Source organism: Peromyscus eremicus, chromosome 6 (assembly GCF_949786415.1).
Source record: "Peromyscus eremicus chromosome 6, PerEre_H2_v1, whole genome shotgun sequence".
In the NCBI taxonomy this organism is placed as follows: domain Eukaryota; kingdom Metazoa; phylum Chordata; class Mammalia; order Rodentia; family Cricetidae; genus Peromyscus; species Peromyscus eremicus.
In genome coordinates this window covers 88,026,686-88,048,151 of record NC_081421.1, presented here as the reverse complement: position 1 = coordinate 88,048,151, position 21,466 = coordinate 88,026,686, and the positions used below count along the sequence as shown (strand labels likewise).

The 21,466-nt window shown below is 41.1% G+C and overlaps 1 protein-coding gene across 1 annotated transcript; it reads left to right on the top strand.

The window, feature by feature from the left end:
* The first annotated feature begins 482 nt into the window (after positions 1-482).
* Vcam1 (vascular cell adhesion molecule 1) lies at positions 483-20,279 on the top strand. The gene is made up of 9 exons (XM_059264986.1): positions 483-731; positions 1,198-1,473; positions 3,622-3,927; positions 5,357-5,623; positions 8,426-8,701; positions 12,245-12,565; positions 13,900-14,169; positions 16,044-16,310; positions 19,405-20,279. The coding sequence occupies exons 1-9, from the start codon at positions 668-670 to the stop codon at positions 19,563-19,565; spliced, it is 2,208 nt and encodes a 735-aa protein (XP_059120969.1). The 5' UTR covers positions 483-667; the 3' UTR covers positions 19,566-20,279.
* The last annotated feature ends 1,187 nt before the right edge of the window (positions 20,280-21,466 follow it).

Below are 21,466 nucleotides of genomic sequence, written 5' to 3'. Positions count from 1 at the left end.
TGTGTCAAAAAAAAAACCCACTTATGAATAGAGAACCTTAAAATCAAGAAGTTAAAGTTTTTTCCAATCTAAAAGAGTGACTCATAAATCCCAAACAATAAAGGATATTTTCCTTTTTGTTGAAAGAAAACAATTTCTATTTTTTAAATTGCAAATACATTTCTTAATGAAAAAAATCAGTGGTGATTTATCCAATGATCTCTGCCTCTGTCCGTCTTACACACACACACACACACACACACACACACACACACACACACACACGTTGTGGGCAGTTTCGTTTTGCAGAGATCTTTGTCTCATATCTTTTCAGGAAAGATAGCCCTTTCCGAGCTGAAGGTCAGGAAAAGCCTGAGATTTATGGACTTGGAAGTGTCTTGTTTCCCAGGACTCCGAGTGACTTCAGCCCTGGAAGCCGCTGAAGGGGTTAATGTGGAGACTTGGCCGGCTGTCAGTTAAACTTTTTCTCTGGCTCTGCCCTGGGTTTCCCCTTGAAGGGATTTCCCTCCGCCTCTCCAGCAAGACCCTTTATAAAGAGCAGACTTTCTATTTCACTCACACCAGCCTGGCTGGCTTTGGGAGCTGAACACTTTTCCCAGACACTTTTCACGTGGGGCACAAAGAAGGCTTGGGAGCCTCCATTTCGTCACCACAGCAGCGACTTGAAATGCCTGAGAAGATGGTCACGGTCTCTGGAGTCTCCACTGTACTTTGGATACTGTTTGCAGCCTGTAAGTCCCTGACCTGTTTTACAAGTCCACAGCTTTGGGTGTATTATAGAGATTTGCTATAAAAGCCAGTATTGTCACAGAGCTGCAGACGGATTTTTTTTGTTTTTTGTTTTTGTTTTTTTGATACCTTTTTCTAATGTCAAATGAGTAATTTGGATTATATTGGCAGTAGGTCTATCTCTAGTTTCCTGTACTTGACAACGAAGTCAAACTTAGAAAATAGCAAAATTGCTCTGCGCAATGGGCTTCCAAGTGAGAACTGCGCATCTTCCTCATGGTGATGACTCCGGTACCTTCCCCAACAGCAGCTTCAGGGTTTTGGGGCTGTCTTGCTATTAGTGTGAGACAGTTTAAAAAGTAGACCATCCAGGCTGTGTTTTGGACACTGTATGGCTGTGCAGGAGAGAGAGGACACAGCATGAGACAGACCAGTGTAATGTGGCTATCCTCTCTCTTGCTCTTTCAGCTCAAGCTTTTAATATTGAGATCTCCCCTGAATACAGAACGGTGGCTCAGATTGGGAACTCCGTGTCCCTGACTTGCACCACCACAGGCTGTGAGTCCCCGTCTTTCTCTTGGAGAACCCAGATAGACAGTCCACTGAACGGGAAGGTGAGGACCGAGGGGAGCAAATCCATCCTGACCATGGATCCCGTCAGTTTTGAGAATGAACACGCTTACCTGTGCACGGCAACTTGTGGATCTGGGAAGCTGGAGCGAGGGATCCAGGTGGACGTCTACTGTAAGTGCCGGAAGGAGATTTTTTTCTTCTTGAAAAAAAAAAATAGTAATGATATGTGTAGTAGAGACTTCTTAAGAGTATCTAGATTCTTGGCTAGATGGTTTCAATAAAGCCAGAGGCAGGAGAAGCTAGCTGAGAACAGAAACCCAAATTTTAACCTCTGTGTCCTTGTTTGCCACAAAAATGGTGTCCTTGCAAAGGACTCACACCTTCTTGGGTCAATCCTTAGCCACAATGTGAGCATCTCAAAGGCTCTATTCATTTTTTTCTCTAATCTTCCATCTGGTTGTATTTCTACGTGTTCGTGCATCTGAAGAGTGATGATTTCTCCCTCTCTGGGATTTTCTATTGACTTATTTTTATGCAACTTGGTGCTTAAGATCTGCTTGCAGATTAAGGAGATCTATAAGTATAGAAGCCTTCTCTTTAGACATAACCAAAGCATCTATGAACATCTCATTCATCTGACACTGATGAACTCAGGAGTGTTTGTTGTTGTTGCCATAAAGCCTTGGTTTTTCCACCCCTAAGGACTTTCATCTAGTACATTGGATTTGTCTCAGGACTATGAACAGGTACCCATCTTACGCCAGCCTACCCCAAAGCATCCCACCCCATTCTCAACTCAGCAAACAGAACTACGAAAAAGAGGGGGCGAGTGAACCCTATAGAAATCATTTGTCTCTGGTTACTGATGGTGTCTCTCCCCCCTAAAAAATGTACTCACATAGGCATTTCTTCATGAGCACCTCATTTTATTCGCCTCTAATCACCTCAGTTCCTTCCTACTGTGCTGAAGCCCGACTTTGTCGATTCACCTTAATTGAAGTTGCAGGGAGCCCCTTGTGAAGCTGAGCTTCCCAAGCAGCGGAGCCTGCCCGGCTGCTTTCCATTATGCTGGCTGTGCATGCATAGTTTATGTCTAGGCAGCCTCCTGAGCGCCTTGGAAGGTCCTGTTATATAAATATCAGGAAGAGTAGCAAGTTCTTATGTTACCTGTCATGAAATGTGTGGATTCTAGGCACATTTCCTGAAGACCGTGACGGACGTAAATAACTGGAGGGGACATTTAAAGTACTATGTTTTTAGATAATAAAGCATTTCCAGTTCCTTCGCCTTTTGCCCACAAATGCAGTACAGTTGGAGAGTTAAAAAAGAGAAGTGAAGTCCCTTCTGGATTTAATTATGTAGCTTTTTTTTTCCCCTGCAAGAGTGGCTGTTTCTCATTATATTTCACAGTTCAGTTTCTATTCCACACTTGATTGTAATATTCTGTGGTGCTGAGACACCAATGAGTTCCCATCATCATCATCATCAACACACACACACACACACACACACACACACACACACACACACACACACACACACGATAAACCCTGTGAAAGGTGGAGGTTGCATGCACTGCGTTCCATTGTGGGCTCAGTAGAGTGCTGGTTAGAACCCGGAGTTAGGCTTTTGGAGGAATGAATCCAGTATGGCGAGCTCTCTTAGGAATGCCTTTCTGGTGGATGAATTCTTCTTACCAGAGGTCCATCTCAGAAGCCAGCCCTCTAAAGTCACTCCCCTCATTTTGTAGACAATTACACAGTAACACTTCTTTGCGATGTCATTTCTAAATGTTGGTCTTCTTATCTAGAACTGTATCGGCACGAGCATGCAAGAACAGGGTGTCATATGTCACTGGAATCACAGTGCAGAGTGACAGAACCCATGAGCTTTGCTCCAAACCTCACCGTGGCTGTGTGACCAAGGCTACTTCTGCAATCACACAGTGTCCAAGTTTCCTTATCTGTGAAATGTGACCTCTATCACCCAGGGTTACAGTAAAGAGAGAGCAAAGCCTTTTATGTTACATCTATCGCCGAGTTCCAATAGATATCAGGCGTTTCTTTCTTCTTTCCTTTAATAACACATACTTTGTGTTACAGTTGCAGGAGTAAAATTGAAATGGCCTTTAAAAAGGGGTTAACTCTGATCCTTGCTTCCTGAACCCACCACAGACTTTGACTAGGTATTTAAACAATTGGCTATGCTGAATGAAGCCCAGTATTAACAAAAACATTTGTCTTGACTTGTGTTGTATTAAAACAGTCAGAGGTGTTAGGAGCTGAAAAAGCCCATTTGTGCGTTTGCTTGGCTTTGCAGCTTTTCAAGATCCAGAGATTCAGCTGAGTGGCCCCCTGGAGGTCGGGAAGCCTGCCATGGTCAAGTGTTTGGCTCCTGATGTTTATCCGGCTGACAGATTGGAGATGGATCTACTCAAAGGTGACCGTCTCCTGAAGACGCAGGTGTTTGTGGAAGAGGTGAAGAAGTCTCTGGTAACCAAGAGTTTGGAAGTGACCTTTACTCCTGTCCTTGAGGATACTGGAAAAGCTCTTGTGTGCCGAGCTAAATTACACATGGATTCTGAACCCACAGTAAGGGAGACTGTCAAAGAACTGCAAGTCTACAGTGAGTACCTGCATGATGAGCTCTGCTCTATGGGAATTCAGTCTCAGATATGTATTATTTTTTATTGTTACAAAAAATGTACCGAGTAGATTAACAAGTAATATGCAGTTTTTACTGCATTACTTATTCGGGACATGATATTATAAGTGGTATTATTTAAAGAAGAGGATACTGGGTTTGGGTTTAGAGCACTTGAGTGTCATGTCTGTTAGCTGAGTGACCTTAATGTTGCTTGATTCCTCTATTTTCCTGTTTATCAAGGAGGAATCATCACAATACTATCTGCTTGAACAGTAGAAAATGGGCTCAAATGACAAAATTTTAGTAAGCTTTGAAACACTGTTTTCACAGGTATAAAAATTTGACAAAAGGATTTCTTATTCTATGTATGTGTGTGCATATGTGTGTGTACAAGAGTGTGCTCACATGTACACACATGTAGTAGGTGGAAAGGTATTAGGGTTTTGGAGACCGCTGGTGGATCTGAAGCTTTCTTCTTATATTAGAATTGTGTCTTATGGAACTCACTGTGCTCTGTTAAAACTAAAATATTTTCTACTCTGAGCCCTATATTGGAAAGAGTTGGTGTCAAGTACAATATGTTTATCCAACACATAATGAGATGGAAAAAGCTGTTAACAACCTTTTGAGAAAACAATCAAGATAGGGAATATTGCTCCTCACAGAATACAGCGCTTTGAAAGAGAAATGGAGCTAAGTCACTGAAGGACAGTTGTGTGAGAAAGAGCATGGCCATTTATCTGCAAGAGCATAGGGCTGAACTATGACCATGGTGCAAATGCTAGTTATGTCCAGGAAGACTTCAGCTCAATAAGAGACTTTTTCAATAATTAAAGATATTCAAATGCCAATTTGATGGTCCTGGGTAGGTTGTTTCCTTCAGTAAGTGCTGAAACTGACCTGGATGTGCTTTTGACAAAGATTCCCACATGGGACTCCCGTTCTTGGGCAAGAGACTGAACCCCGAAACTTGAAGGGCTTCTCTTAACTTTTACCTACCTGTGGCCCCCTGGAAACATCAAATATCAAAACCTATAATTAACTGCTTAGATATTAGATTGGCTAAGGTTTTTTTTTTTTTTTTTTTTTTTTGGTTTTTCGAGACAGGGTTTCTCTGTGTAGCTTTGTGCCTCTCCTGGAACTCACTCTGTAGTCCAGGCTGGCCTCGAACTCACAGAGATCTGCCTGGCTCTGCCTCCCGAGTGCTGGGATTAAAGGCGTGCGCCACCAACACCTGGCACTAGATTGGCTAAGTTTTGAATGACTCAGTGATTCTTGACTCTCACTTGGAGGGTAGGTTTGTCAAATTTGTAGAGACACATAACTGCAGTCTACAAGAGAAGTAAACCATCCTCGTTGGATGGAGGTGATGCTCAATGACCGCTCATGTTATGCTCTACTTTTTCAGCCTCTCCCAAGAATACAGTCATCTCTGTGTATCCCTCCAGAAGGCTTCAAGAGGGTGGTGCCGTGACAATGACATGCTCCAGTGAGGGTCTACCAGCTCCTGAGATTTTCTGGAGCAGGAGATTAGATAATGGAGTGCCACAGCCCCTCTCAGGGAATGCGACTCTCACCTTAGTCGCCATGAGAACGGAAGACTCTGGGATTTATGTGTGCGAAGGAGTTAATCTGATTGGGAGAAACAAGACAGAGGTGGAATTAATTGTCCACGGTGAGTAGAATGGGAAGAGGTGCCATGTCGCGAGTTGATGACTCACCTGGTCGTCATGTGCTTCAGCATACATCTATTTATCATACTCACGCTTTCTGGAGTTCCTTTCTCCCAGAAACTCCATACTGGTTCTTGAGTAGCTCGTGTCATTTCACTGCTGTCTCTTTCCATGGCTTGGTTTCCTTCTCCTGCCCTTCCAATATTAATATTCTCATGTTACTTCGCTTGGCCTTCTCATTCCCTGTACTCAGGAACTGCACCACACTCCATACTTGTTATGACCGAATATATGCTCCTCTTCCGAATGACCTAATTTTGACCCTTCTACCTCAAAACGATTCCCGGTGACATAACTTCCTTTCCAACCATCCCTCTTGCTTAGTTTATAATTTCTCATTTGAGAGTTTGCAAGTTTTTCTTAAACAACAGCATTCCCCAAACCCAGCTGGGTTTCGGGCACTTTATATAAGCTATCTAGTCTTCAAGAAATAACTAAGGGGTATTTTCTATTCATTTTACAGATGGGAGAATGAAGCCTCAGATTAATAATGGCCATCAATTGACTGTACATTTAATGTTTGCCAAGAGTTCTGCATTCTACTTTATATGTTATCTCATTCTTTTCCATGTTCTGTGAGGTAGCTGAAAAGCTCGGGTGCAATATAGCTCATCATTTACTTAGGGTCAAATGGCTCTTTGTTGCACTTACAGGGTCCTCTTAATTCAAAATCCCATGCTCTTCCAATTGTAGCTCATTTTCTCTATTTTTAAAATTAATATTTTAATTAGACAATCAAAAGTATATGCATGCATACATTGTGTATGGTGTGGTATTTTGGTATACTTATACAATGTGGAATGACTAAATCAAAGTATATGCTTTTAGTAAGAACACAAAAAAAGTATGTATTTGAATGTGTATTAAACTGCATTAAACTGCAAGCTTCTAAACTGAGAACTCAGGAGCTTACTGTGTTTGAGTGTTGGTCTTTGAATTAATGAATGACTGGCTAATATGGCACCTGACACATAGTAAGTATTTAAGCTGAATAAAAAACATAAACTATAAACTTGGACAACCCATTTTTAATCTATAAAAACGTGGATTTTAAGTTTAGATGGTTAAGAAAGTAGAATTCAAACACCGTCATCTGGTTAACTCAGGCCCACAAGGTCAGAGAAGACATGTGGCTATAAGTGTGGGAGGCTCAGTGTCTGTCCTAGAACATGTACATCCCGTAGTGCTGGGCCCATCTCAAATGGATGAAGGAGGTGTGCTCTGGGCGTGGGAAGTGGGGCTCTGTATGGACACAGTACAGTGTGTATTGTATCAGTTGACTGTACTGAAGGCTGAAGGGCCTCTCAGCCACTTTCCAGGGCTTCTCCCCAGCAGCTCCAAGCACACACAGTGATGGATGTCAGTCACACTGCAGGCAGGAAGTGAATCTCCTAACAGATTCCTCATTCTCACACCAGCATAGATGGAACTTGGACAACTTGGTTACTGTTTTGAATAATCCCTTTGAAAATCTAATAGCGTATTAATTTATTTGGAGGTAACCTGAGAAGAACCTTCTTTGGAGAGATAATACAATACCACAACTACACAAACTATAATGAGAAAAGCATTTTTTTCCTGGTACAGAAGAGAATCACACAAAACAGAGTGTATTTGTGTTGTGTGCTGAGATTTCCTCCTGTCTCCGGCTTGCTAGAACATTCTGGTGATTTTCTTTGGAGCTTCATCTGTTCCTTGCCGAGTTGCCCAACCACTCCCAGGATTTTCAGAGGAGCAAAGTCAAGATTTAGAATTCTTTCTCTCAAAATATGTCATTTCATTCAAGCCTATGGGCCTGGAAGTTGGAGAACATTTTTTGGATGCTTGAGTCTCAGGTGTTTGTCCTGATTGCTCAGCTTTCTACCCTGAATGGCTATAAAGTCTTTGGATAATGCATCAAACATATTTGATGTCACCTTAATGCTTACGTCTTTCTTTTGCTTTCAGTGTGATTCTGTGTGATCCTCAAAAACAACTACTTTATCTTGGAGTTCCATTATATAGACGTATACGAAGGGTTCGTTAAGGATAGTGTATTTTAATTAGAGGGCATTTTGGTGCAGTCTCCCCTGTTACTGTTTTAGATCTCACTTTGTCTTCACATGAGGACGACCTGATTTAGTTGCTCTAGGAACAGAAAATCTGAACTCTCAAGTCAGACCCATCTCACATCAAGTCTCCATTATTCCACTTGCAAATTTAGCTCCAGCCTTCAGCTGTTTAGCATTTCTGAGCTGAAATGTCTCAAAGAAGAGAAAGGACGAGGGGATGGAAGAAGAAAAGGGGAAAATACAGAAGCAGAAGACTAAGAAAGTAGAAAAGAATGATAGTACCAGTTAGGGGAATTACATGAGATAATGCACGCATATAAAGAATGCAGGATGCTTTGACACACAGAAACCACTGGCTAATTCGAGGTCCTGTACAACCACAGTGACGTGACGAGCTACATAGAGCAGAGGTTGAGTTAGTGCTCTGAGAAGATGCCAACCACATTCTTGACAAATTGTTGTCTACACTTATTCTGGCAGCCTGAGTCAACAGAGCATCATGGGTTCATTCTTAAAAGATGTGGTCTTATTCCTGATGGCTCCAAGATGGAAAGGAGTAATTTCTTCTTGGCACAGATAGTAGCTGAATAGAGATCAAGAAAGATAAACATGGAATATGGGGGTATGATGTAATAAGAAAAGAATCTGATCTGTTATTCATCTTATTCTTTCTTTTTTGTTTTTCCTCTTCAGAGAAACCATTTACTGTTGACATCTTCCCTGGATCCCGGGTGGCTGCACAGGTTGGAGACCCAGTTGTACTGACGTGTGCTGCTATTGGCTGTGACTCCCCCTCTTTTTCTTGGAGAACCCAGATAGACAGCCCCCTTAATGGGGAGGTGAGGAGTGAGGGGGCCAAGTCCACGCTGACACTGAGCCCTGTGAGCTTTGAGAATGAACACTCTTACCTGTGCACTGTGACCTGCGCTCGAAGGAAACTGGAAAAGGGAATCCAGGTGGAAGTCTACTGTAAGTGCTTTACAAAACCAGACTCTGATCACTTCCCTTTCCTCTGGCTCCTTTGGAAGAAAAAGAATGTGACTCTGTAGTGATATCCATTTACGTAGAGAGAGATTTGGCATTGTAAATCATCCCTAGATCTCTGAGCACTGTTGGATGCCACACAGCTGGCTGAGCTCTTCAGTATATATTACATTTGTTTACAGCATGCACACAGTTTGTGACTGGTCCTACTCTCCTCATGCACTTGACCATGCTCCATGCTCTGCCTCCCCCACTTCCACATGTGCATAGGGTGTGTGGACAGGGTGAGTGAGAGCAGTCAGGGGCCATGCCCATTCAGATAACCACTAGGTGGGGGGTGACTGCCTCATCGATTCACAGTGCAGGTGAGGCTCAAGCCTGCCTTTTGTTTTGTTACATTTTGTTTTAAGATGATAGGGCTGGAATCCAGGGCTTTCCACACTCCAGGCAAGTGCTCTGCTGTAGAGCTACATCCTCAGCCTGCCAGCCTACCATGTTTGGTTTTTTTGCTTTTTATGAACACTTTTTAAAAGTCTTTATTTCTCCTTAATTTTTGAAAGATAGCTTTACTGTGTGTAGTATTTATCATTTTTAATAGGATAGAAAATAATGCGTCACTGTGTCTGTTCATATTCACCCTTCTGTTACTGTGTCTTATCCTTTCTCTTCCCACCCACTACTCCCTTTTCCTTCCCAAGTAGACATGCTTCCGATCAGATGTAGTATTCATTTTATTGTGCGTATATAGTTCATTTAAAATAATGCATCATATATATATAATAATGCATTACTACATAATAAATATTCTGTATTTGACATAGTATATATAATACATATATAATTTTAAAATAAACACATAGTATCTAACATAAATAAATATGTTAGATACTATTATGACTTTTTATGAAAGCAGAAAGAATGGGAAGCCTATGGGGTTGGGAGGAAGGTACGGGGGGAGGAGGGAGAAAGAGGGGGAGCAGTCTATTGTTTTAAGGCAGATTTGAAAAGCTGATCTTCAGGATTCAGGGGTGGGGGACACTGGGAAACAGTAGGGTGCCAGAAATGGAGACAGGTTTTATTTACTCTGAGTGTGGGATGGTCTTCACAGGTAGCTGCTGTAGACCCAGGAATCAATGGCAGGATTTCAAACTGATTTACACTGTGAACAAATTACACACTCTATCTTGTCTTCCTTTTATTGTCACCTTAATAAAAACACTTTTCAACCCCCAATGTCCGTGAACTTCACATTGCTGGGGTCCCTCAGTCCACACTGAATGAGGAATGAACTTTACAGTGACCATGCGACTGTGAGGTGATTCTGTGGAGAGGGTGGTGCTGCTCCGTTTTACTCATGCAACCCCAGAGAACATACTGTAGAGATTTTCCGCGTAAAGCCCTGCCCAAATTTGGTTCACCTTTAGGATTTTGTCCAGAGTAAGAGTGTGCCTGTTAAGAGACTGAAATCTCTCAAAAGGAGGGTAAACTTTATTGCTTTATCGTATTACCCAGAGTCCAGGATCTGCTGATGTGAGCACATTCCCAACAGAAATGGGAACAGCATGACAGCTTATTGCAGTGTGGATGTGTTTGAAAATCTACCACTTTAACAAGGTTTTACTTAGGAAAAAAATATTTAGTTTTCTTTAAGTATTACTTTTATGTTGATAACTATTTTAGTGTCATTTTTGTTAATTTACATAGGATGTATTATAAATGTTATATAGATGAGAGAAAAACTACCCAGATTCTAAATAATACAGTTAGGACAGTTCTTTCACGTTTTCTTAGTGATGGCTAAAGTTAGCATATGAACAAGTGGGTTCGTCATGACGTCGTCGTATGTCTGTGTCATTATGCTTTCTTCTTATGTGTTCCCCTTTCCCATCGCCTCTCCATGCCTGTCTCCTCTCTAGTGCCTCCTTTCCATCCTCTGACAGTAGCACTTTCTCCTTTCCTAGTGATAGGTTTTAGTTCCCACATTCCTTAGGACGTCTTCCTTTCCTCTTTAATTCTGTGACCTGCAAGGACATACATATCAATACACACATGTATATAATTTAAAAATTAAATTTGGTGCCGGGCGGTGGTGGCGCACGCCTTTAATCCCAGCACTCAGGAGGCAGAGCCAGGCGGATCTCTGTGAGTTCAAGGCCAGCCTGGTCTCCAAAGCGAGTTCCAGGAAAGGCGCAAAGCTACACAGAGAAACCCTGTCTCGAAAAACCAAAAAAAAAAAAAAAAAAAAAAAAAAAAAAAATTAAATTTGGGTTTTACATATGTGAGAAAACATACAGTATTACAGTATTAAGTCCTTTCTTTCTTTCTTTCTTTCTTTCTTTCTTTCTTTCTTTCTTTCTTTCTTTTTTTCTTTTTTTCTTTCTTTCTTTCTTTTTTTTTGGGGGGGATAGGTTTTCTCCATGTAGCCCTGGCTGTCCTGGAACTTACTCTGTAGACCAGGCTGGCCTCGAACTCACAGATCCACCTACCTCTGCTTCCCAAATACTGGGATTAAAGGCATGTGGTACCATGCTCAGTTGTCAGTTTTATTCTTCAAATTTTTTTTTGGGGGGGGGAGCTGAGGATCGAACCCAGGGCCTTGCGCTTGCTAGGCAAGTGCTCTACCACTGAGCTAAATCCCCAACCCCTGTCAGTTTTATTCTTAATTGTAAGAATTACCTGATTGGGAGGCAGAGACAGGCAGATCCCTGTGAGTTTGAGACCAGTTTAGTCTACATAGAGGGTACCAGGTCATCCAGGTCCTGTCTCAGAAAAACAAAAACAAAAGATAGATATATAGATAGATAGATAGATAGATAGATAGATAGATAGATAGATAGATAGATAGATAGAAAGGAAGGAAGGAAGGAAGAAGGGAGAGAGGGAGGGAGGGAGGGAGGGAAAAAATTCTGAAAAGTATTTAAAACTCATAGCCTAAATTTAGTCTTAAACTATCCATATTGAGAAGTGCACTGTGAGTCTCATTTCATACTGAAAAACTGTGTAGCCAAGAATCATAGGTCAGAGGACAGATTTTGACTAAGTATGATATATTATGAAAAGTCTCATTTATCCCTGTAAGTTTCTTTTTCTAGCTATAAAATAAGTTTAAATAATAACCATTTTATCAGGCTGCTCAGAAAGTAGACAATGAAAGCTGGGGTATTAGTTCATATTTAGTAGTCAATGTATCATGATAAATATTTAAAACATTTAAATTATATAGTTAATTGATAAGATGGCAGAAGTCATTGTGCCCTTAGAAAAGAACAGACAAGATGGCATCATTGGACGAGAAAAATAAGGAGTAAAAACATTTACTACTCATTGACTTAAAATACTTAGTATTTTGTTTCTATTATTTATAATTACTATTGTAAGTGTATCATCATAATTAACAGTATTATTTATGCCCATACTATGGTCAGCTGATCAAAAGCTGTCGCTCTGAGACCTTTGCATTCAATGGAGTCTGACTCAATTTTCCCTTGACTATCACATATCAACATTATTTTTACTTGATATCTGCAGCATTCCCTAAAGACCCAGAAATTGAGATGAGCGGGCTGCTTGTGCACGGGAGACCTGTCACAGTAAACTGCACAGTCCCTGATGTGTACCCTTTTGACCATCTGGAGATTGAATTACTCAAAGGAGAGACTGTGCTGATGAATAAATATTTTTTGGAGGAAATGAACATGAAATCTCTGGAGACCAAAAGTTTGGAAATGACCTTCATCCCTACCACGGAAGATACCGAGAAAGTTCTTGTTTGCCTGGCTAAGTTACACAGTGGCGAAATGGAATCTGAACCCAAACAAAGGCAGAGTACACGGACGCTTTATGTCAATGGTAAGTGCATCCACGGGGCAGCTACAGTTGAATATGGATTTCTTTATTATGTTCACTAGGTAATCGCTAACTAAAGGTTAACAATTGGACCCACGGTGAAGAAAACTGAAAAGACAATTCAATATAATAGTAATTATAATAAACCATTCTCCATAATATAAAAACAAGCCATTTATTTACGTATGAGTCTATGCACTAGCACGCAGCAATGGGCCAGCCAGGCAGCTCCTCAGCCTCAGATAGAAGCAGTAGAGCTCAAGCAGCCCTCTGCAGCCAGGCTGGCGGCTGACTTGTCCCAGGTAGCTTCGCTCAAGTTTCTGAGCCTTACGTGTTTGATTCCACCCGCCATTTCTTAGTGTGGGGTCATTCTCAGGGAAGGGAGCCTAGATTTACTCTCCAGAACACAGCTGAGGAAGGTGGTGATGAAAGCAGCCCCACTAAGACCCATATCAGGAGCACACACACACACACACACACACACACACACACACACACACACGCAGCGCCATGTCACTTACCCACATCCTATTGGTCAAATGATCAACCCAGGTTCAAGGGGGAGTAAACAGGTGTTTCTTATTCACAGGGACTCTTCCAATGCATCATACTTTTTTTTTTTTTGGTTTTTCGAGACAGGGTTTCTCTGTGTAGCTTTGCGCCTTTCCTGGAATTCACTTGGTAGCCCAGGCTGGCCTCGAACTCACAGAGATCCGCCTGGCTCTGCCTCCCGAGTGCTGGGGTTAAAGGCATGCGCCACCACCGCCCGGCTAAAAAATGTGTAGTCCAGGCTGGCCTCGAACTCATGATCCTCCTGTCTCTGCCTCCTTCAGCAAATCCTACCGGTGCGCGCCACCACAACCGGCGCATCATGCTTTGACAATACATACTACTGACCTCTAAGTCTCTTCCCCAACACCCCACTCGTGTGTGTGTGTGTGTGTGTGTGTGTGTGTGTGTGTGTGTGTGTTTCCAAAACTCCTCTACTCTTTTCTCCCTCAGAAACAGTCAGTTCTATCTTACCCTGGCTCTTCTTCACGGGGTCATACAGAGGCTTCTAATAATCCACCACGTCACCCAAACACTACAGTGTGCTTGACTTTCTATGCTTTGACATTAGAAGAGTTTCTCCAGAGCTTTCTGCCCTTTGAAAATGTCCACATTTCATCTGGAGTTCTAATTCTCACTGTGTCTCCTCCACAGAAACTTCCTGGGCAGGTTACCACAGTTTATAAACTATACTAACCCGGATTCCATTGCCTAGTGTTACAGCATTGTCCAGACGCTTTGGAATTCAGGGCATAAGAGGGTCAAGCTAAGTGTCTTTTCCTTTTCAGTTGCCCCCGAGGAAACCATCATCTCGGTCAGCCCCTCTCCCGTCCTACGGGAGGGCAGTCCCGTGAACTTGACCTGCTCAAGTGATGGTCTTCCAGCTCCAAAAATCCTGTGGAGCAGGCAGCTACCTAATGGGGAACTGCAGCCTCTTTCTGAAGAGAGAATGCTCATCTTAACGTCTACAAAGATGGAAGATTCTGGCATTTATGTGTGTGAAGGGATTAACCAGGCTGGAATTAGCAAAAAATCAGTTGAACTTCAGATTATCCAAGGTGAGCAGAGTATGACTTTTAAGTTATTTCTGGCTAGTACATTTCCTGTTGAGTTACTGATGGTGAACAAGAACCTCTTTGAAAAGAAAGCCTTTGGGGGCTAGAGAAATGGCTTAGCAGTAAGGCATGCCTGCTGTTCTGACTCGGGTTCCGTTCTCAGCACTCACAACTCTCTGTAACTCCAGCTCCAGGGGATCTCATGCCCTCTCCTTGCTTCCGTGGACACTGTACTCACATGCAGGCACCCCCACAACACAAATATGCATAACTTAAAAATAAGAATAAATCTTAAAAAGAAAGAAAAGAAAAGCCCTTACTTCAAAATTGTATTTTTGTGTAAAAAAAAAATAAAAATAAAAAAGCAGTTCCACACTGCTCCTGGAATGAAGTCTCATTTCAGGTGAAATCACTTGCCCTAAAATCCTGTTTACCTCAAATGAAATGCATGCTCCATGTACTAAGCTGGGAGTTCAGGGACATTTTGGAAATTGTGGGTTTGGTGAAGGAATAATAGTAGAAAATTTCTTAGTATTAAAACCATCACATTGGGCTTAATGGGAAGTAAGTCCCAAGAAGCCACCTAAGGATTTGTTTAGAAGCTCAAGAGGGTACCTTTTGTAAACTCTGAGATTAAGGATCACAGTAATTGTACCCTCTGGCCTCTCAGCCTGCTGGCACAGAACCACTAGGGTGAATATAGATGTAGGTCTCCCTTCTCAGTGGTAAAGACCCCAAATTGTGAACACAACAGTTTCTGCTTGGCACATTGGAGCCTTGGGCTTTCATGAGCAAAATTATGAAGTAATCAACTTTGCGTGTTCCCTGTGTTTTTTCTCTGGGAGCACTGGGGTCGCACTCTTCTGGATCTCTTGCTATTATTCCTATTAAGGGGCGTGCTAGGTTTTGTTGTTGCTGCCCCATTTCACTGAGGTCTGTAACTCAAAGGAAGAACCTGGGAAGGGTACCACATAATCTCAAAGAAAACCTTTAGGAGACTTTCAGGTCAGCCTGGGCTACACTGTGCGACCATCTGAAAGAAAAGGAAAGCAGAGTATGGATGTCATTGCCCTGTGGCCTCGGAGGAGGAGCGTCCAAGTGACAAAACAGACTAATGGTCTAAGCAAGTGCTTATAAAACAGACATTGGGTGTTTCCCTCTAAGGCTTATTACATTAATAGAAACGTTCTACCTCAAGTGAGATCAGCCCAGACCTTGAAATTTGATAATTGGTAACTATGTTCTTAAAGACAGTTAAAAAATGTTATACATCTTAATTTCCTGATGAGGAAGAGCCTAGCTCACAGGCTTACGCAATTCAAGGAAATTTTTTTTTTTGAAAAAAAAAAAATCACATTGTTCACCAAAATTTTCCTTGAATTGCGTAAGCCTGTGAGCTAGGCTCTTCCTCATCAGGAAATTAAGATGTATTTTTTTTTTTTTTTTTGGTTTTTTGAGACAGGGTTTCTCTGTGTAGCTTTGCGCCTTTCCTGGAACTCACTTGGTAGCCCAGGTTGGCCTCGAACTCACAGAGATCCGCCTGGCTCTGCCTGAACAATGTGATTTTTAAAAAATTATTATTTTTTTCACATCTGAATTCTACAGCTGCTTATTAAATACCTATTATTTTTGTCGTTGGCTGGGTAAAGAACCATAGTAAGAACAGAAAAGAAGCCTGAGATATGTCTTCTCTCGCTTACAAACGGATCATTTAGAATTTGGACAAATGCCCGGCTTCTTTGCTGGCTTTCTTTACAGCCCGTACAGAAAGCATCACAAACAGCTTGGTATCGGCTGCCAATGCTCTCAGTCAGGAAATGCGATTGCTGAGCTTCTCCACTCCGTCCATCCGCGCTAACTGCCCATTCTCTCTTTAGACTCTCCAAAAGATATACAGCTCACAGCCTTCCCTTCCCAGAGCGTCAAAGAGGGAGACACCGTCATCATTTCCTGCACGTGTGGCAACGTGCCCCAAACATGGATAATCCTGAAGAAGAAAGCCAAGACGGGGGACATGGTGCTAAAGTCGGTTGACGGTGCATACACCATCCTCAAGGCCCAGCCGCAGGATGCCGGGGTGTACGAGTGCGAGTCGAAAACCCAAGTCGGCTCACAGTTAAGAAGTTTAACCCTGGACGTAAAAGGTTAACTTTTCATGTTTGCTTTCCTTCTTCTTCTTTTTCAATTATTCAAACTATCCGAGGAGAGCAACAAGTTTCTACTGTCAGATGGAGTTGGTGAACTGAGACTGAATTCCGCGCTGACTGGTTGTTTCTTAATGTTTCATGAAACACTCAGGCGCAGCTGTTCCATCCTATAGCGTTTAGGCAGGAAGTGGACATTAATCATCGGTGAATTTGGAATTCCCGTTGGTTATTTTTTTTTTCCCCAAAGTTGCCAATTCATCATTGGTTTCTGAGGTCTTAGGTTTGCTAAGTGTTTAGCCATATTTTACAACCTTTCCCCTGGGGTAAAAGGAAACTAAATTACTGGGCCTGGCACAGCAGAAAAATATTCTCTGCAGATCTTGCTCCCCGCTGGAAACCAGCTCTGCTTTCAGAGAATAGAACAAGCGCATATTTTCTGCATAGCTCTTTTGTGAGGACGCTAATTGGGGACAGTAGCCTGGGTCCTAAACAGGATCTCTAGATTTCACAAAAGCTTCCTTTGAAATCCATGCCCCAGTTGTCCGACTTTAACCTGATGAAGAGGAAGCGGGGCTCAGCGGCCCATCAGAGACATATTGGCACTCCTTAAATTCCTGTTCTCTCTTATGAGTGCCTGCTAATTTTATTGATGCCAGCCGTGACTAATGAGCCTCAGACCCTTTGTACACCAAAGAGCTGTTGAATGTTGAAATCCAATCTGGAAGAGTGAACAACACTGCTAATGAATGCGTTGACTATACGAGTTAACTAAGCACATGTCAATGTAGAGAAAATCTGAATCTAAGTGAGAAAACAGATAAAAATTTTACTAATCTGGCCAAACTTCTCGAGATTACAAATCTTAGCATACATTTTTTTCTGTCTTCACAGTATCTCTTCAATACATTCACTATCAATACATTCACTCAGAAATGTTTTTAAAAGAGGGAAATATCATAATTATGTGTCAAACTTCTAGTTGCCCACCTGCAGTGATTTTCCTGAAAACATGTGATCTGGACAAGGAAGCTACCATCTTCCATCATGTCACTGGACATGATGCCGTGTGTGTAGCTGTTGCCTCCGGTGAGGTGGACCAAGATCTCAATTAGGAGTAGGCTGAACTCCATCCCTATTTGTTTTCTTCAACCCTGGATACCCCTGGCTAGCTCTAATTTAGCCTAGCCCCAGGAAATGGCACTCCTAAGAATTTTGTCATCCTCTGTGTGCATGGCTGTTTCTCCTCAAGACTGTGAAAACTGCTTCTTCCCCTTTTAGCTTTCTCTTTCACACATTGTCTTTTCTAAATGCTTAATTCCTCTCTTACGTATTTGCCACTTTTAATTTATCCTTCAAATGAACAATGAAAGCATATTAGTCACCAAGTAGACACTCATGCTTCCAGTACGAAGACGGTTTCAAATAGCTGTATATGAATGAAGACCCAAGGTTGACCTGTTCTCCCTCCCCCTGGATAGTTTGAACTAGTTTTCTTTTGTATTACCTGAATGTTTATTTTGTTTTGTTTAGATTTGGCTAAAAGTATTCCTTTGATACAAATGATCAGGATTCTTTAAGACATTCAAGACTATAATTAATAGCAAAAAAATGTGTTAGAATATTGCCCTAGCAATTGACTCAATGTAGTTTTTAGCAGATGTCTGAGGGACAAACTGAAAAGCAAAGATAATCATTAAATTGTAAAGAAAACGATAACAGAAATACCTCCTAGTGTGTCATCAATATTGATGCTTAACCATAATTATGATGAGTGTCCATTACAGTCTTACCCTTAGCTCAATTCTACCGAAGGTAAGCAGAAAAATCAAACCATTATCATGATGCTTACCATGAAGCATCATTTTCCTCCTTCAGTAATTTGAAACAACTCACTCCTGTGGTGCTAATGAGTCTTTTCTACTTGAGTGACTTTCTGTGTTTTGAAAGCTCTGGAAGGAACATAGTGATGCCTTGGATCAGATCACTAATTCCTGCAAGGACTCAGACAACATACCCTTCCACTTAGTAAATTTTGAGACCACACTGTGGTGTGCAAAACCAACAGAAGTGGGTCTCAGGAGACTGCCATGCTCTCTGGAGATGTTTTGATGGAGCTGAGATGTTAAGAGGTGCTACAATTGTCCTATGCTTTCTTAGGAGACTTTAAATTGCTTGTATATTGTCATTTTCAGTACTGCATTTATGACTACTGTAAAATACAGGATTTAGAGAGAAAAACTTTATTAGTACTCAAATAATATTTTGGGGGTTACCTAACGTACCAAGTAGTGTCTTAAGTCCTGGTTAGTTGTAAAGTACCTCATACAAACATAGCCATCTCTATAGGGTTTGCAGTCAGGAAAGGAAAATAAATGTAACAGATAACTGCATGGGCAAATGTTGAACTGCAAGCTGTTAGGGGCACATGAAAGTGTGGTGCTTGGATTTGGAGGGAATGGTGGAGTATTAATTTAGAACAAGGGAGATGTAGGTCAGAGAATTCATTCTCTGAGTAACTAAGACATTTATTTAAATAAAATATCTGAAGACCATCAGTAAATCAAGAAAGGTTGTCAATGCTGGAGGGGAATAATCATGTAAAGACAGTTTGCTTCAGACACACAGAAGACACCATGTAAACACAGGCCAGCCATCAACAAGGGTGCCCTGTCTTGAGCATACTCTGAGTGTTATAAAGATTGTCTCAGAGAACTAGTTAGGTATTTCAGTTCATGACGATCAGAGCCACGGGACTTCGTTAAATATTTCTGATTCCTGTTCTTATAAAAACAGATCACTAAAATGTGTGCTCTCCCTTCCATTTTACACCCAAAGCAATCTCTTAAAATCCAAGTTTGTAAAGTCAAGAACTGCTATCGTCACACCTATCATGAGCATAGCAACCACGAGCTTCTTAGTTGGACATTTCAGAAAAGAAAATGTGCCTAATGAGTCTCAATGACCCGCAGCACAGCTTTTACCCGCTTCCTCTTTGAAGAACTAGTTGTACTGTTATAATAAAATACGTACTGTGAGTAAGCGATTTCCTTTTGTACTAGACATTAACTGTATCCATTTGGTTATTTTCCAGGAAGAGAAACTCCCGAGGACTATTTTTCTCTCGAACTCCTTGCACTCTACTGTGCCTCCTCCTTGGTAATACCTGCCGTCGGGATGATCATTTACTTCGCAAGAAAAGCCAACATGAAAGGATCATACAGCCTGGTGGAAGCACAGAAGTCGAAGGTGTAGCTGACGCCTGAAATGTTCGAGAAAAGACACTATTTATAAGCCCTAAATCCCTAATAGTCTTTATCATCCCACCACCGCCACACCTAAACCCAGCTAAGCATTCAGAGTTCCCAGAACTCTTCTCGGCAGAGAAGAAAAAGAAACAGCTACTTGAGCCTTTCCTGAATGCAGGAAGCCAACCAGAACTGTTCTTCTTGTCAAGTCCCCGTCGTTGAGATGAAGTGACTGGAAGAGTCCTGTGATGGGTATATAAATAGCACAATCTGTATATATGTAAAATAAAATTATGTCATCGCAAGATTGTTTAGAATAGCCGCACTCCATATGCAGATCGGAAGATAATCAAATAGTGTTGCTTGGACTGACTGTTGTAACTTAATGCATCTTAGAAAAGTTTAATATTAATATTTACTAGGCAGCTAACCAGTGCCACCTTTTCTTAATATTGTATTTCCTTCAACCTAATTTTATTCCTATGAATTTTTATTGACAATGATTTCATGTTTTAAAAAGAAGCCAGGGTTTTATATTTTTCTAGACAAATGATAAGAGGGCACTGGGTTGACTTTCAGGTACTACATTCCTAACTCATGGCATAATGATTAGCCAGTTTTCTCTACATGGTACTGTATGGTACGGGGACATGTTTCTTCATCGGGATCTTGTGTAACAACTAACATGGTTCAAAATGCAACTTCTTTTGACTTATCTTTTATAAATAGTATAGTAAAATGAACGTTTCTGAACATGGAAGAGTTGTGTTTCATTTGTTATAAACTATCTCCTTTGATTGTTGTCTTGCTCTTCTGGAATTGTCAGTTATAAGAGTAAAAATGTCAAACTGCTAGCAATACAGATACTCAAACCATGGTCTTTAGACTACCTTTATCCAAATCACCATGAAAATCTGATAAAATAAACAGATTTATTCATATCATCTTAGTGAGTTAAGATCTGTAGTTTGCGATTCTTAGAATCTGCAACAATTAAGTTAGAAACCAATAATACACCCAATATATAATATGTGCAATAAGTCAGCAAAGAATGAACACTTAGGTACATGATACAAAGTCTAAGAGATAGCACTCTATTATTTTTCAGGCCATCTCATATGCCTAATACAGATAGCAATGCTCTTTCCACCGAGCCTGTAAGTCCTGAATTACAGGCTGATCGTTTTTCTTTCTCTGGAGATTTTTACTTCGTACAGTACATTCTAAGTGGTACATTAGTTTGCTAGGTTTTAAACTGTATAAAAGCAAAATCAAATGATACTTTTGCCTTGTGACTTTATTCTTTCATTCAAACATACATTCTTGCATAATTCAACCATGTTGTTATATACAGTTATAGGTCACTCATTTTCACTGCTCTTCAGTGTTCTACTCTAAGATTTTATCATTTATTTATCCATCCTTTATTAATAGATATTTATGATGTTTTCATCTTTTCTGATGTGAGAAGTGTCTGTAAACATTATTGTAATGTGAAAATTTGTGAAAGCTGCCATGCTTTCTAGAGAGCCTGTACCCACCAGTCAGTATTCTGGGTGGTAGTGTGTGTGCACATTTAGGTTCGTCCGGGAAGCCAGTACTTTAACAAGTAGTTACATAACTTACCCTTTTACCACAGCAACTAAGAATTCCCACCAATGCTCACCTTGCCCAATGCGGTGTCATCTGGCTTAAACAATTTATTTACTATTAATTATCATTTCTCAAAACTCTTTAAAATTACATTGACCTGATCATTCGTGAATTTAAACATATGTTCACATAGTTAAGAATGTTTTCATGTTTAGAATAATTTGAGCTCTTTCTTGTAAAATATGTACATTTTGGCCTTTTTTATCTAGAGGTGGGTGATCTGTTTTTATTAACGTATAAATGCACACAAATACC

What these genes read in the sequence shown, in the direction of transcription:
- Vcam1 (XM_059264986.1), top strand. Translation starts at nt 668, where the DNA reads ATGCCTGAGAAGATGGTCACGGTCTCTGGAGTCTCCACTGTACTTTGG. An exon ending in CAAAGAACTGCAAGTCTACA is followed by an intron (nt 3,928 to 5,356) that starts GTGAGTACCTGC and finishes CTACTTTTTCAG; the next exon opens with CCTCTCCCAAGAATACAGTC. An exon ending in TTTAACCCTGGACGTAAAAG is followed by an intron (nt 16,311 to 19,404) that starts GTTAACTTTTCA and finishes GTTATTTTCCAG; the next exon opens with GAAGAGAAACTCCCGAGGAC.